This window comes from Hyaena hyaena, unplaced genomic scaffold (genome assembly GCF_003009895.1).
Source record: "Hyaena hyaena isolate Hyena2069 unplaced genomic scaffold, ASM300989v1 scaffold_293, whole genome shotgun sequence".
In the NCBI taxonomy this organism is placed as follows: domain Eukaryota; kingdom Metazoa; phylum Chordata; class Mammalia; order Carnivora; family Hyaenidae; genus Hyaena; species Hyaena hyaena.
The window spans coordinates 755,538-768,802 of NW_024080925.1; the positions used below are offsets into that span (position 1 = coordinate 755,538).

At 37.9% G+C, this 13,265-nt stretch overlaps 1 protein-coding gene across 2 annotated transcripts in view; it reads left to right on the forward strand.

Annotated features, from left to right (window-relative positions):
• The window catches only part of DIAPH3 (diaphanous related formin 3), a 508,311-nt gene that overhangs the window by 264,152 nt on the left and 230,894 nt on the right, over positions 1-13,265 (forward strand). For both annotated transcript variants that reach the window (XM_039247287.1, XM_039247286.1), the window contains one exon: positions 12,933-13,172. In XM_039247287.1, the coding sequence (XP_039103218.1) occupies positions 12,933-13,172 (240 nt within the window). The remainder of the gene's footprint in view (positions 1-12,932; positions 13,173-13,265) is intronic.

Sequence of the window (13,265 nt, forward strand, 5' to 3'; positions counted from 1 at the left end):
CTTATGTTTATGCTGTAGATGCCCGCCATCCTTGAAGTTGTTCTCAGTGGTGATTTCTGCATGCTTCATTACTGGAGCAATTTATTTTTAATACTTAAAGATTAACTTTGAGTTATTAATAGGTATAAATTAGAGTGTTCAAGTAGGAGCTGAAATTGTTGCATTTGAAATTTAAGTTTTTAGAAATTTTGGGATTTTCTTCTTTGAGATTTTCAATCATCTAAGTAGACAACTAAAAAGTGGGGCATTTAAGTCCATAATAGGAAATGTGGTTTCTTTGTTGCTTTTTGGGAGGGAAGCATGATGCTTTCTAGGTAGGCCATCTATATAGCATTGAAATTTTATGGCACAATCTGCTTAATTTGTTTCATTTGCAAAAACAAAACAAAACATCATTACAGTCACATACTAATTACTAGCCATACATCATTCATTTGAAATAAAGCCTAAAGCATTTTGTAGTTATAAGCAAAAAGGTCTCTTATGATTCATCACTTTGCAAACAATATTGTTTTAAGGTTGCTTTTTTAGATCCAACTATTGTCTAGCGCTGGGTGAGCATTTTCTGTATTCTGCAAAACTCATTATATAGGTTTCCATATTCTCTTCTGAGACTCTTTTGGAAACATAATGGAAAAGAGGAAACCGGACTCATGGAACTAAGTTACTATAGACTAGCTACTTGTATCACATTGTGGCTTAAGGTATAATTGTAGCTACAGCCTCTTTGCATCTCATTCTTGAGGCCTTCAGAAAGGTTACTAAAGTGCATTTTTAATAAGGTTGAATAAATACTCTAATATTCTACTCAGTGGGCTGTCCCCCTTAACATGAAGGTGAAAATTTGATGAAAATGGATTATATACATACTATTCACATAGTTTCAAAGTATCTCACTATAAAATGCTTATTAATTATAAAGGAAAAGTCGTCTAGCAACTTTACATTGGAAAAACTGGTGAGCATCACTTTAACCAACTGCACGTGTGCGTGCACTCGTGTGTGTGTGTGTGTGTGTGTGTGTGTGTGTGTGTGTGTGTATGTAACACGGAGGGAGAGAGAGAATAAGATAAAGCAAATGGGGCAAAATAGAAACAATGGGTTAATCTAGGTAAAGCTTTTTTGGTATACTTAAAACTGAAATGAGAAGCTTTTAAAATTCCATTTACGGTAACATAACAAAAACATAAAAGACTTAGGAATAAATTAGCAAAAGCTGTGTGAACCGCTAACCAAGATAAACTAGGCAAAACATGCAAGTCATCTGTTTTAAGACCGTAGACAACCAGTAGAGAAAAATTGCAAGCCTTGAAAAAACAGAAACTATAGTAACTTCATGAGTGCCTAGCTTTTGGCCTGGTGAAAAATTTACAGTTATAGCACAGAGAGCTAAAGTGTAAGCAGAGGCTGTTTTTTCTCTAAGCAGAAGAGGCAGAGATCAGAGTCTGTAGCAGTTGAAAGAGCTGGACTCTGCTGGGCAGGGCATTGAAGGGGCAGGGGTTGTATAGAAAGGGCCCTTTGTGATCCTTGTTCAGATCTCCACTGCGTCTGTGCCTGCGGGCTGGGCTGTTCCTAGGCTGATCAAGATTTGTTACCTGCTACAAGTTGGGAATGGAGCCGAGATCCTAGAAGTCTAGCATTGCTGGGAGGCATTGGATTTCTGGCTCTGCCAAAAAAGAGAAATAGTCTTAGCAGCTTATTTGCTTACTTGGCATTTATTCAAAGAACTGGAAAGTTGTACTTCAGGAATGAGGACCACACCCTGAAGAGGTACCTACTCTAGGGGTACCTGGGCGGCTCAGTCAGTTGAGCGTCTGACTGTGACTCAGGTCATGATCTCACAGCTCGTGTTGGGCTCTGTGCTGACAGCTCAGAGCCTGTATCCTACTTCCAGATTCTGTGTCTCCCTTGCTCTCTGCCCCACCCTCCCCTTTCTCTCTCTCAATGATAAATAAATATTAAATTTTTTTTATTTTTTAAAAATTTTTTAATGTTTTATTTATTTCTAGGAGAGAGAGAGAGAGAGAGAGAGACAGCGTGAGCAGGGGAGGATCAGAGAGAGAGGGAGTCACAGACTGAAACAGGCTCCAGGCTCTGAGCTGGCAGTCAGCACAGAGCCCGAAGCGGGGCTCGAACCCACGAACCGCGAGATCATGACCTAAGTGAAAGTCGGACGCTTAACCGACTAAGCCACCCAGGCGCCCCGATTTTTTTTTAAACAACACAAAAAAGTACCTACTCAGGACTCACCTTAAGGAAATCTATAATTGAGTCTTGCAGCCTTCTCTGGGAAGAAAGTTTGGATACCAAGTTCAAGGGGCTAAGGAAACTCCTTTACTTCCCACCACTATAGTAACAGTGAGTAAACTCAAGCTTGTACAACTTAAGGTGATCACCCAGTGATTTGCCTGCTAAAACTAGAATGAACATTCCTCATGGAATATTAAAGCTCAACAGTTGTTGCAGTATTATAACATTAAATAGTAAAGAGAAGTAAAATAGGATCAATCATCAAAGAAAATCAAACCAGACCCAAGATGGCCCGGATTTGGGATTTCACATGCAATGACTTTGTGGATATTATGAATATGTTCAAAGAACTACAGGAGATTATCTTCAAGGAATTAAAGAACAACAACAACAACAACAACAACAACAACGTCTTAATTGAGAAATTTCTGCAGGGAAATGAAAACTATGAAAATTTACCATATGGAAATTCTCAAACTGAAAAGTTTAATCACTGAATTGAAATATTTAGCATGTAGGTTTAGTAGCGTATTGGAGAGAGCAGAAGAGTCAGTGAGTTTGAAGGCAGCTCCTCAGTGGTTATTTTATCTTAAGAATGTAGGCAAAAAACATTTATGTAAAATATGAACAGAACCCTAAGTATTGTGGGTAAATACCGGTCATTCCAAAAACAATTTTAATTGGAGCCCCCACAGGAAAAGAGAGTAAGGTTGTGGCTGACAAAATATTTGAAGAAATAATGGCCAAGACTTCCAGATTGAGTGAGAAATAGAACTGGAAGATTCCAGAAGCTCAGCATATCCGAACCAGGGTAATGTAAAGAGAAGAGAAAGACCTTGGCACTTCCTGGTCAAACTGCTGAAAGCCAAAGATAAAGAAAAAATTTATGAAAGTAATCTCGTGTAATTGGGGTGGGGAGACAGCTTGCACGCGGGAAAGTGAGAGATTTTGCTAACTGCAGAAATCATGGAAAGCGGAAGTCAATGGAATGACGTAAAGTGTTGAAGTAATAATGAAAAACAAACAAACAAACAAACAAACCCCATGGGGTGCATGGGTGGCTCAGTCAGTTAAGTGTTTGACTCTAGATTTCAGCTCAGTTCATGATCTCATGGTTCCTGAGTTCCAGCCCCACCTCATGTTCCACGCTGCCCCCCCCTTCCTCTCTCTCTCTCTCTCTTTCTCAAAATAAATAAATAAACCTAAAAAAAAAAAAACAACCCTCTGTTAAGCTGAAATTCTCTATTTAGTAGATACCCTTCCCCAAATAGGGTAAAATTAAGATATTTTTAGCGAGCTGAGAGAATTTGTAGTCATCAGACCTGCCCTAGAAGAAATAAATGCTAAAGGTCATCCTTCAAGCCAGAGGAAAATGGAACTCCCAACCTACAAAAAGGAATAAGAGTGCCTGAAATAGTAAATAAGCTGTTTCCTCTTCTCATAAATTACTTAAAATTGATAATTAAAAGGAACACACTGCAGGATGGGGTTTATAATGTACATCGAAGCAGAAGCTAGTAATTGCACAAATGGGGTACAACAAATGGATTGCACTGTTATTACATATATGAAATGAATCTCAGGGGGTGTGAGATGTGAGTGAAATGTGGAAAAAGGAAAACATAATAAGGTACAATATTGACCTAATTGTAACTCTAGGTAGATGGATATGTTAAGATGCATTTTGTTAGTCTTGGAGCAACCAAAAAAATAATATAATTAAAAGAGACAGGCTCAGAAGGCAATGGAAGGAATAAAATGGGATACTAAAAATTGCTCGACTACTCTCTTTTATCTTTTTCTTGCTTTTGTAGTTGAAAAGCAGAAGGGACAAATGGAAAACAGAACAATAAGCAAAGTAGCATAGCAACGTATATTTCAGGGAACATATACTTCAAGGCAGCGCATACTGTAAGAGACAAAGAATGATATTACACAATGATGAAAAGGAGTGGTTTACTAGTAATAATCATCTTCAATATGTAAGCTCCTAGTAACACCATCAACAGTCAGCAAGCACAAACTGGATGAATTAAATGGAGAAATAGATAATTCCTTAATCCTAGCCTTATCATGTCCCTTTTTCAGTAAATTCTAGGAAAAACTATAGTCCAAAAGGAGGGAAAAACACAGTAAATACTTAGAAAATTGCGATAGTTCTTTCAGCGGTCTTGTTCTAATATTTGTGGGGCTTCCTCAGAACAACTTTAGGATATGCATTCTTTACAAATACACATGATAACATTCACCAAAGTAGGGCATGTGGGGCATAAAATATACCTCTGTAATGTTCAAAAGATTGAAATCTTGCTGAGTGTGTTTTTCTGTTAACAGTAAATTGGGTAATAATGGAATATCTCAGTATTTGAAAATTGCATAGTGTGGTCTTTTTAATTACCTGGGAGTCAAAGAAAAAAATTACTTGGAATGAATGGAAACACTGAAAACAAAACCAAATTCTCAAATTACAGATATCAGGAATCAAAAGTATTTCAGTACAAAATATTATACTCTAACATATATGCAAAGAGTAACAAACTATTTTTATATCAAATATGTTAGTGCATAAAAAGACTATATCATGACCAAGGGGTATAATTTTGGCTTACCATTTAGTTAGTGTACTTAACCACAGTGCCAGAAAAAGAGAAAAATCATATTACCTAAAGAATTGTGAAATGAGAAGTATTTAGAATTTGAGTTTATGATAACTAAAAACTCTTAGCAACTAGAAATAGAAGGAACTTCCTCAACGTGATAAAGAACATCTATGGAAAACCTGTAACTCTCCTCATAACTGATGGTGAAAGATTAAATGCTTTGTCATTTCCAATTGGAATCTAGGCAAAGATACCTATTCTTAAACTTCTATTCAACATTACAATGCATGTTTTGACCTGAATAGTAAGAAAAGAAAAAGAAATTAAAGGTCTGTACATTAGAAACGAAGAAGTAAGCAAGCTTTATTTTTGAGTAACCTGATGTAAATTCCTTATGAATTCATATAAACAAACTTTGTTGAAAGTAACCAGGGAATTTAATAAGATCACAAAATAATCAGTATATCCAAATAAGTTGTATTTTTCTCTGTAAGCAGTGAGACCTTGGAAAACAAAACGAAAATATTTACTCCCGCATCCAAAAACTTAAAATACTTAGGAAAAAATTTCACTAACCCATGCTAATTTTCTACAGTGAAAGCTGCAAAATATTGCTGAGAGAAATTAAATTATAAATGAGCTATTTTCCATGCTCTTACAGTATAAGGCTCTGTCATTTTTCCCCTTTACTGATCTTAGATTTCGAATATTTGATACACATGCGCAGTTAAAAATCTTAGCAGGTTTTATTGTTATAGGCATTGACAGGAAGATACAAAAAATTCATACGGCATGCAAAGGACCTAGAAGAGATAAAGTAAGTTTTGAAAAGGAAGACACTTGGACGACTTTTTTCAGAGCACTGCTGTGCTAGCAAGACAGCAACACTTTGGCTTAAAAATACACAAATAAACTTTTTCTAGAAAGTTTAGAAATAAACCTACAACGATACCGTTGACTGACTTCCAGTAGAGACTTGAAGGCTAGTCAGTGGGCGGAAAGGAATTTTTTTGTATCCAACTGTACTGCAAACTTTGGATACCCTAGGAACTAAAATGAATCTCAAGTCCTCCATCATACCACGCAGAAAAACTAATGAGGGGCGGAATATAGACCTAAACATGCAAAGCTAGAAAAAAGGTTATTGAGTGGGTATAAACCACTTAGCAACACAATTTAACCATTTCTTAGAAAAGTTTACATTTATACTCTATTTTTTAGATACTTAATGGAAATGAGACGGTTCCATACAAGAATATTCCGAATGTCCTGTATTAGTTCCCACAGGCCTCCAATAACAAATGTCCACAACTGTGGTGGCTTCAAACCACAAATTTATTCTGTCACATTTCTGGAGACCAAAATTCCTAAACCGAGGTGTTGGCAGGTTGATTCCTCCTGGAGGCTTCGAGGGAGAATGTGTTCCATGCCTGTCTTCTCACTTGCGGTAGCTGCTCACAGCTGCGACTTTGTCTTTCTAGCTGGTAGGCTCTCTCCAGTCTCTGCTGCCTCATTGCATCACCGTCTCCTGTGTGTTTCTCTCTCTCTCTACCCCCCTCCTTTTTAAAATTAAAATGACATCAGTCATTTAATTAGAGCCCACCCTAAATCCAGCATGATCTCGTGTGGAGATCCTTACTTGTATCCGCAAAGATCTTAGGTCCAAATAAGGTCACATTCACGGGTACCTGCGGTTAGAACTTGACATACCATTTTTCCAGTTCCCTGTTTAATCGAACCCACCACATAGCTCCAAACTGAAAAACAAGAAATCCATCAACAAAAGTGGATAAAGAAATGTTGCTATGTTTTTACAACGAAATACTGAATCACATCCATGTATATGAATTTCAAAGTCCTTTTGTTCAGTGAAAGAAGCGAGACACAAAAAGTGTTTAGTGAAGGTTTCATTAAAATAAATTTCAAGAACAGGTAAAACTAAGTTATTATGTTAGAAATCAAAACACTGGTTTCTTGTGGTGGGGTGGGGATTGTCTGGAAGCAGACATGAATGAATTTAAGACACCAGAATGGTTCTGGGTTTTATGCCAGCCTTTTAATTCATCAGATATGAAACTTCTGTGTTAAGAGTATTTGCTAAGACTGCCAAATTAAATAAGAAGTCTCTCGCTCTCTAGCACTCCCACTTACAGATCTGAGTATCGACAGAACTCATTTGGACCTCCTCTGGAATCCTTAGTCGTCCAGAACTGATAAGCACTTGTAAACAAAGATAAAGCACTATATGATGGCTATAACCATTTTTCTGATGCTTGACGAGCTGGAGGAATATATGTTTCATCTTTTTAATATTTTTTTATATAATTCTTGGCTTTGCTCCTATGAAAAAATGTAAAAAACATACCATATGCACTTTGCTGTTGTGTAGCTTTTAAAAAGTAATTTTAGCCTTGGAGCTGTAATATCGTAAGACCACATTGATTTAAAAAAATACAAAACATTTGTTTGTATTCTGAGCACTGTCCAGGCAGGCATAAGGTGCTTAAATAGCTGTGTTTTTGACGCATTTCTTGGAAGTGAACTATTCCTTTTTCTTGAGCTTTCTGGAGATCCTGAAAATAGCGGCCAGCTAATGGTAAAGGTTAGGTATTTTTTTAATGTAGTTTAATTTAAAGAAACCACGTTCAAAACCTTTTTCTAAGGTTAGATTTACATTCTTAGGTGTCACTTTCCTCCCTCAACCCTTTGTCATTTTCTCTAGTCTTTGACAAGGATGCGTTTGTTTGTCACATTCCCCTTGCTTATTTGCACCTCTCCCAGAAGAGAAGGGGAGAATTTGCTAATAAGGAAATATGAGTGGAGAGTGCAGTGTGAGGGGACTACAAACACGAATCTGGGAAAAAATACGAAAAATTCAGCACAGCAGGAGGCAGTTGGGAAAAGAAAGGAAACTGAGACAGCAGCAGGCAGTTCCCATACACAGCCTGGTCATCTCCCCAGTGTTTGATGTAACAGCTACTGTGGAGAAAGTCCATTCCTACTCCTAGGAAAACATAGTAGGCATAGATCGACTGTTAGATGGTTTTTAAGATGATTATTAATTTCCACTGTGCTCCCAGTGGCGTGCACACGTGACTGGCAGCAAGTTCGCTGGAGGACCATGTCCTACTGGCCAAGTGACCCTGGAGGAGTCCTTTAACCTTCCTGAAACTTTGTTCTGTTTTTCCTGATATATGTACAAAATATATGAAGTAAAGGTTTAGAGTAGCCAGTCGGTTAAGACGAAAGTGTCTTTTCAGTCAGTCGGTTCCTTGTAGTGTTAGTTAAATAAATGATTAAAATAGTTCCATACTGACGTTAAGGAAGCATAACAAAGATACTGCGCATGTACTAAGATTTCTTTTGAGGTGAGCCTGCACAAGCCTGAAGGCAAGAAGGGCGGGGGTGTGAGGAAGAAGAATGCAGCAAGTTTTGAATAATCTCTTATCTATAAAAGAAATGAAGGAGAACCAGATATGGTGTCAGACATAGTTGGTATTAAAATGTCTAATGGATCCTGTTGTTTCCCCCATAAAGTAATGGATGGCATTAAAATTATATGTGCAAAACATAATTATAATGAGATGATGGAAGATGACATCTTCCTGGGGACTTTGTCCACTTTTTGCCCTTTAAGACAGATGGGAAGAATCAGATGATCCAAGGGTGGCAGTCCGGACTTAGGCACCCCGTCAGTACCTGTTGCTTTATTATTTTCTAAAGTTCTTTCATCTCACTTGTCTCTTCTCTGACAGCACTTAATGTTGCCGACAAACAGAAGTGTGATATAAAAATTACCCTTAGACTTCTGGATATTGCTTGATTGATTTTCACCAGTCACTGCTTTAAAGGTTTTTTTTTTCTTTTTTTTTTTTTTGTTTTTCTTTTTTTTATTTGTTTTTCTTTCTTTCTTTTTTTTCTGGCATGGAATATCTCTAATTATGAGGTGGGGAGATTGTAGGAACACTGCGCCCTGCTTTCAAATAACCATTAAAGTATTTTCACTTTCTTTTTAGTGCCTTTCGAATAATGTTCAGATTACAACTCACTATTGTCAGATTTTGGTGATGTGAGTTTGTATTACTAAGACCGGGTATCAAACAGTTGAACGAATACCTCTGTGAAAGTTTTACTTTCGTTTTAACTCTCTTTTTTAAATGTTTATTTTGAGATGGAGAGTGTGTGCACAAGCATGAGCAGGGGGATGCAGAGAGAGAGAGAGAGAGAGAGAGAGAGAGAGAGAGAGAAAGAGAGAGAGAGAGAATCCCAAGCAGGCTCCACACTGTCAGCACAGAGCCAGGCGCAGGGCCTCATCTCACAAATTGTGAGATCATGACCTGACCCAATATCAAGAGTTGGACATTTAACCAAATGAACCCCGCTGGCACTCTTAATTATTAACTATCTTACAGTTAAACTTTCATAAGTTTCTTCTCTTTCTCCTCCTCTTTTTAGTGACTTTCTTACCACTGAGAGGGTTATTTAGAGCCCCATAGCTCTCCATTTTGTCATTCAGGCTCTCCTGTAGCAGACAAGCGAGAGGTTCCTTAGCAAGCAAACACAATGCAAATCCCGTCCTGACAGATCATGTGAAGTAATGAAGAAGCAGACATTCTTCAGGATTTAAAATAGTAATTGAAAAACCCACCTATCCTCTAATTTTTAAACCTTTTTTCCTTGATCCTGTATGAGGAAAGCCTGATTTGATGAATGACAAAAAGAACCCTGCTCTTCTCACAGATCCCAAGACCTAGATCTTAGAACGGTAGTGTTCTCTCAGGCTTTTGTTTTGTTTTTAAATAACAGCGGCAGCCATGTGTCCTGCAGGGTCGGAGTAGGCTCTTGAATAGCGGACTCAAGACCAGAGTGAGCTCCACGTGGTCTCTCAGGTTCTTTTCCAGCTCAGTGATTTTGTTCACTAAAATACACTTATTTTTATTAGTCAAAATCCTATTTGAAATTTGGAAGAAAGAACAATATGGAAAGGACATCTACTTTTAAAAGATGGTGCTCAAAGGTGTGATTTAGGTTTCCTGACTTTGCTTTGTCAGGGTTTTTCATCAATTCATAGCATTTTCTTCTGCATTACATCATACACTCACTCTATCTTTTCAAGGTACCTGTCCCTAGTGCCAGGTAGACTCATTACTCATACAAATCTAGGTTATATTTTTCTAGGAAAATTAATTACTTTATACTGGCTACATATGGTTAGCTTGTCAGCAGGAAAGCTTTAACATATTTGGGGGAAGTCTAATCTAGGCATTTAAGCAGAGTTTTTTCACTTTGTGCATAAAGTAGTGCATCAATATAGGTTAAAGTTGATAAATTTTGCAACACTAATATTTTCTTGGGATACTTCTCATGCTTATGGCAAAGTCACAAAGTATTATGAATAAGGGCACAGGTTGAAAACATGCCATGGGAGGGGCGCCTGGGTGGCTTAGTCGGTTAAGCGTCCGACTTTCGCTTAGGTCATGATCTCATGGTTCGTGGGTTCGAGCCCCGCGTCGGGCTCTGTGCTTACTGCCAGCTCAGAGCCTGGAGCCTATTTCGGAGTCTGTGTCTCCCTCTCTCTCTGACTCTCCCCTGCTCACGCTGTCTCTCTCTCTCTCAAATAAATAAAAATTAAAAAAAAAAAAAAGAAAAAAAAAGAAAACATGCCATGGGAGCATCATACACGTTTTGAATGGCCATAACCATGGGTACTCATGTGAGTCCTCTGCCTTCCTATTCTAGAGGATATATTAAGTGTAATAGAGTATGAATACAGAGTTGACCCAATATAAGGTGAATACCATTTGCAATGGTTAAGGATAAAAATTTAGGGAATTTAGTTTATTTGGGAGTATTTAAGACACATGAAGTGACGTTATGAGAAGTCATCACTGCTTGACTCTACTTAGTGTGGCTGGACATACAGCATCCAAGCAGGATTCACGCCCATTAACAATTGACATTCTAATGGGACTTCATTTTATCTTTCTAAAATTTTATGCTAAATGTATTCTACGGAACCATTGTTAGTTTTTGTTTTGTTCTTATGTCTTTTTTGAGCATATAGCCTTTTTACTTTTTTGGTTTTTAATGTTTATTTATTTTGAGAGACAACACGAGAGCATGAGCAGGGAAGGGACAGACAGAGGGAGAGAGGGAATCCTAAGCAGACTCCTCACTGTTAGCACAGAGCCTGTCGTGGGGCTCAGTTCCATGAACTATGAGACCCTGACTTGAGCAGAAATCAAGAGTCAGACGATCAACCGACTGAGCCACCCAGGCACCCCACCATCCTTTTTACTTTCTTGTAGGAAGAAAAAAATATTTCCCCTAGACAGGCGAATTTTAACATATTTCTTGAACTCAGAATTTTAAGACCTTTTTTTTAAAATTCTTTGTAGAGGGGAATCATTAACTACATTAGTCAACATCTTAGAATCTTGGCTGTATACACTTAAACATTAAAAATATCAGGTGCCTGGGGCGCCTGGGTGGCTTAGTCGGTTAAGCGTCCGACTTTCGCTTAGGTCATGATCTCGCGGTTCGTGGGTTCGAGCCCCGCGTCGGGCTCTGTGCTGACTGCCAGCTCGGAGCCTGGAGCCTGTTTCAGAGTCTGTGACTCCCTCTCTCTCTGACCCTCCCCTGCTCACGCTCTCTCTCTCTCTTTCCTAGAAATAAATAAAACATTAAAAAAAAAAAATCAGGTGCCTGGGGGGGAATGCTAAATGTGAATTCAATATTTAAATTATTTGCTAAGAAACTTTTCAATCACTATAAGGATTTGGTCCATCTGAAGATACTCTCGCAGAGATATCTACTGAGGGCTCTTTTTGCTCAGTTCTGGTCAGATGAGTATGCTAGGCTGTTTTGTTATGTCAAAGTGGTGTCTGTAATATCCTTTTGAATCGAATAAATTTGATAATTCAAATAAATTAGAATAATATTCTTTTGTCTGGCCTATTTAATTTTAAACAACAGTCATTATATTATGAGTAGGTAGTCTTCTGTCTCCTGAGCAGAAATCCTATAAGCTTTGTGTGACATTGTTCTTTACGTTTTCCTTTATAATTAACAGACCTGTTCCTTATTTTAACCTTATGGTGTTGTGTCACTGTTGGGTTTTTGTTTGTTTGTTTTCTCCTGACCTTGCCTCACACTGCTTGTATTTATAATAGTTGTTGAAGTTCAATAGTTTTACTATTATTGCATCATCAATGTGTTTTAGTCTCAATCTCTAGTACATTTGGTTACAGCGTTCATACACAGCTTAAAAGCCCTTTGTCTCCAGCCTTCAATTAAATGACTCTTCTTCCTTGTGATATAGAACAAAGGGGAGTAAGTTTAAGGCAAGAACTTGACTCTCTAGCCTTTTTGTTCTTTTCAACATCTTTAATCCCCCACACTCCCAATAAGGGAATGCAGAGTCTCAAACAGGGTTAACTTAGCATATGCTGGACGCGGAGCTTTGCATGGTTTCTGGCTCTAGCAACGCCCATGTTCCTTAACAGCGACTCTGCTAATTTAGCGTGTGTCAGGAGTCCTTCTTCTTCGCTGTGTTTCTCAAGAAAGTCAATTTAGTACAAATTGGGACCTATTTGCTTTCCCTCCATCTAACACATACTGTTAGTCAGCAGGGCTTCTGACGACAGCAGTTGCTATTTGAAGAAAACAAACCTCCTTTAGACCTTTCTGAATGTTTTAAACATGACCCAACCCTTTCAGTATTGAACAAAAATTAATGAGAGAAATGCTTTGTCATTGGTTGCCTCTGTACCCTGTCACCTTTTTAAAAACTTAGCTTTTGGTGAAAAATTATATGTATTTTATTACTTTACCTTTGTCATTTAATTAAAGCTTTCTTTTTCCCCCCGAGCATCTAAATTGTTAATTTTTTCTTTGAGGGATGACTCCTGATTACTCACAAAAACAAGCAAGGCTTTTCTCTCTCACTGCTATCAGTTTTAAGGGACATATTGCTTCCTCGGCACTGTCATACCAATAAATCATCCCAGATTACTTGCAGTCGTACAGTACTAAAGTATACCATGCATTTTAAAGGAAATCTGCTATTTTCTTTTCAATCAGATGAGCAATGTGAAGAGACTACGGCCACGGCTCAGTGCTATTCTCTTTAAGCTTCAGTTTGAAGAGCAGGTGAACAACATCAAACCTGACATCATGGCTGTCAGTACTGCTTGCGAGGAACTAAAGAAGAGCAAAAGCTTTAGCAAGTTGCTGGAACTTGTGTTACTAATGGGAAACTACATGAACGCCGGCTCCCGGAATGCTCAAACCTTCGGATTTAACCTTAGCTCTCTCTGTAAAGTGAGTCTGTGTTTTTAAAAACACATATTTGCCTGAACACTTATTCTTGAATGTCAGCCCTGATTACATTATTTAAATATTTTTGTTTGGATG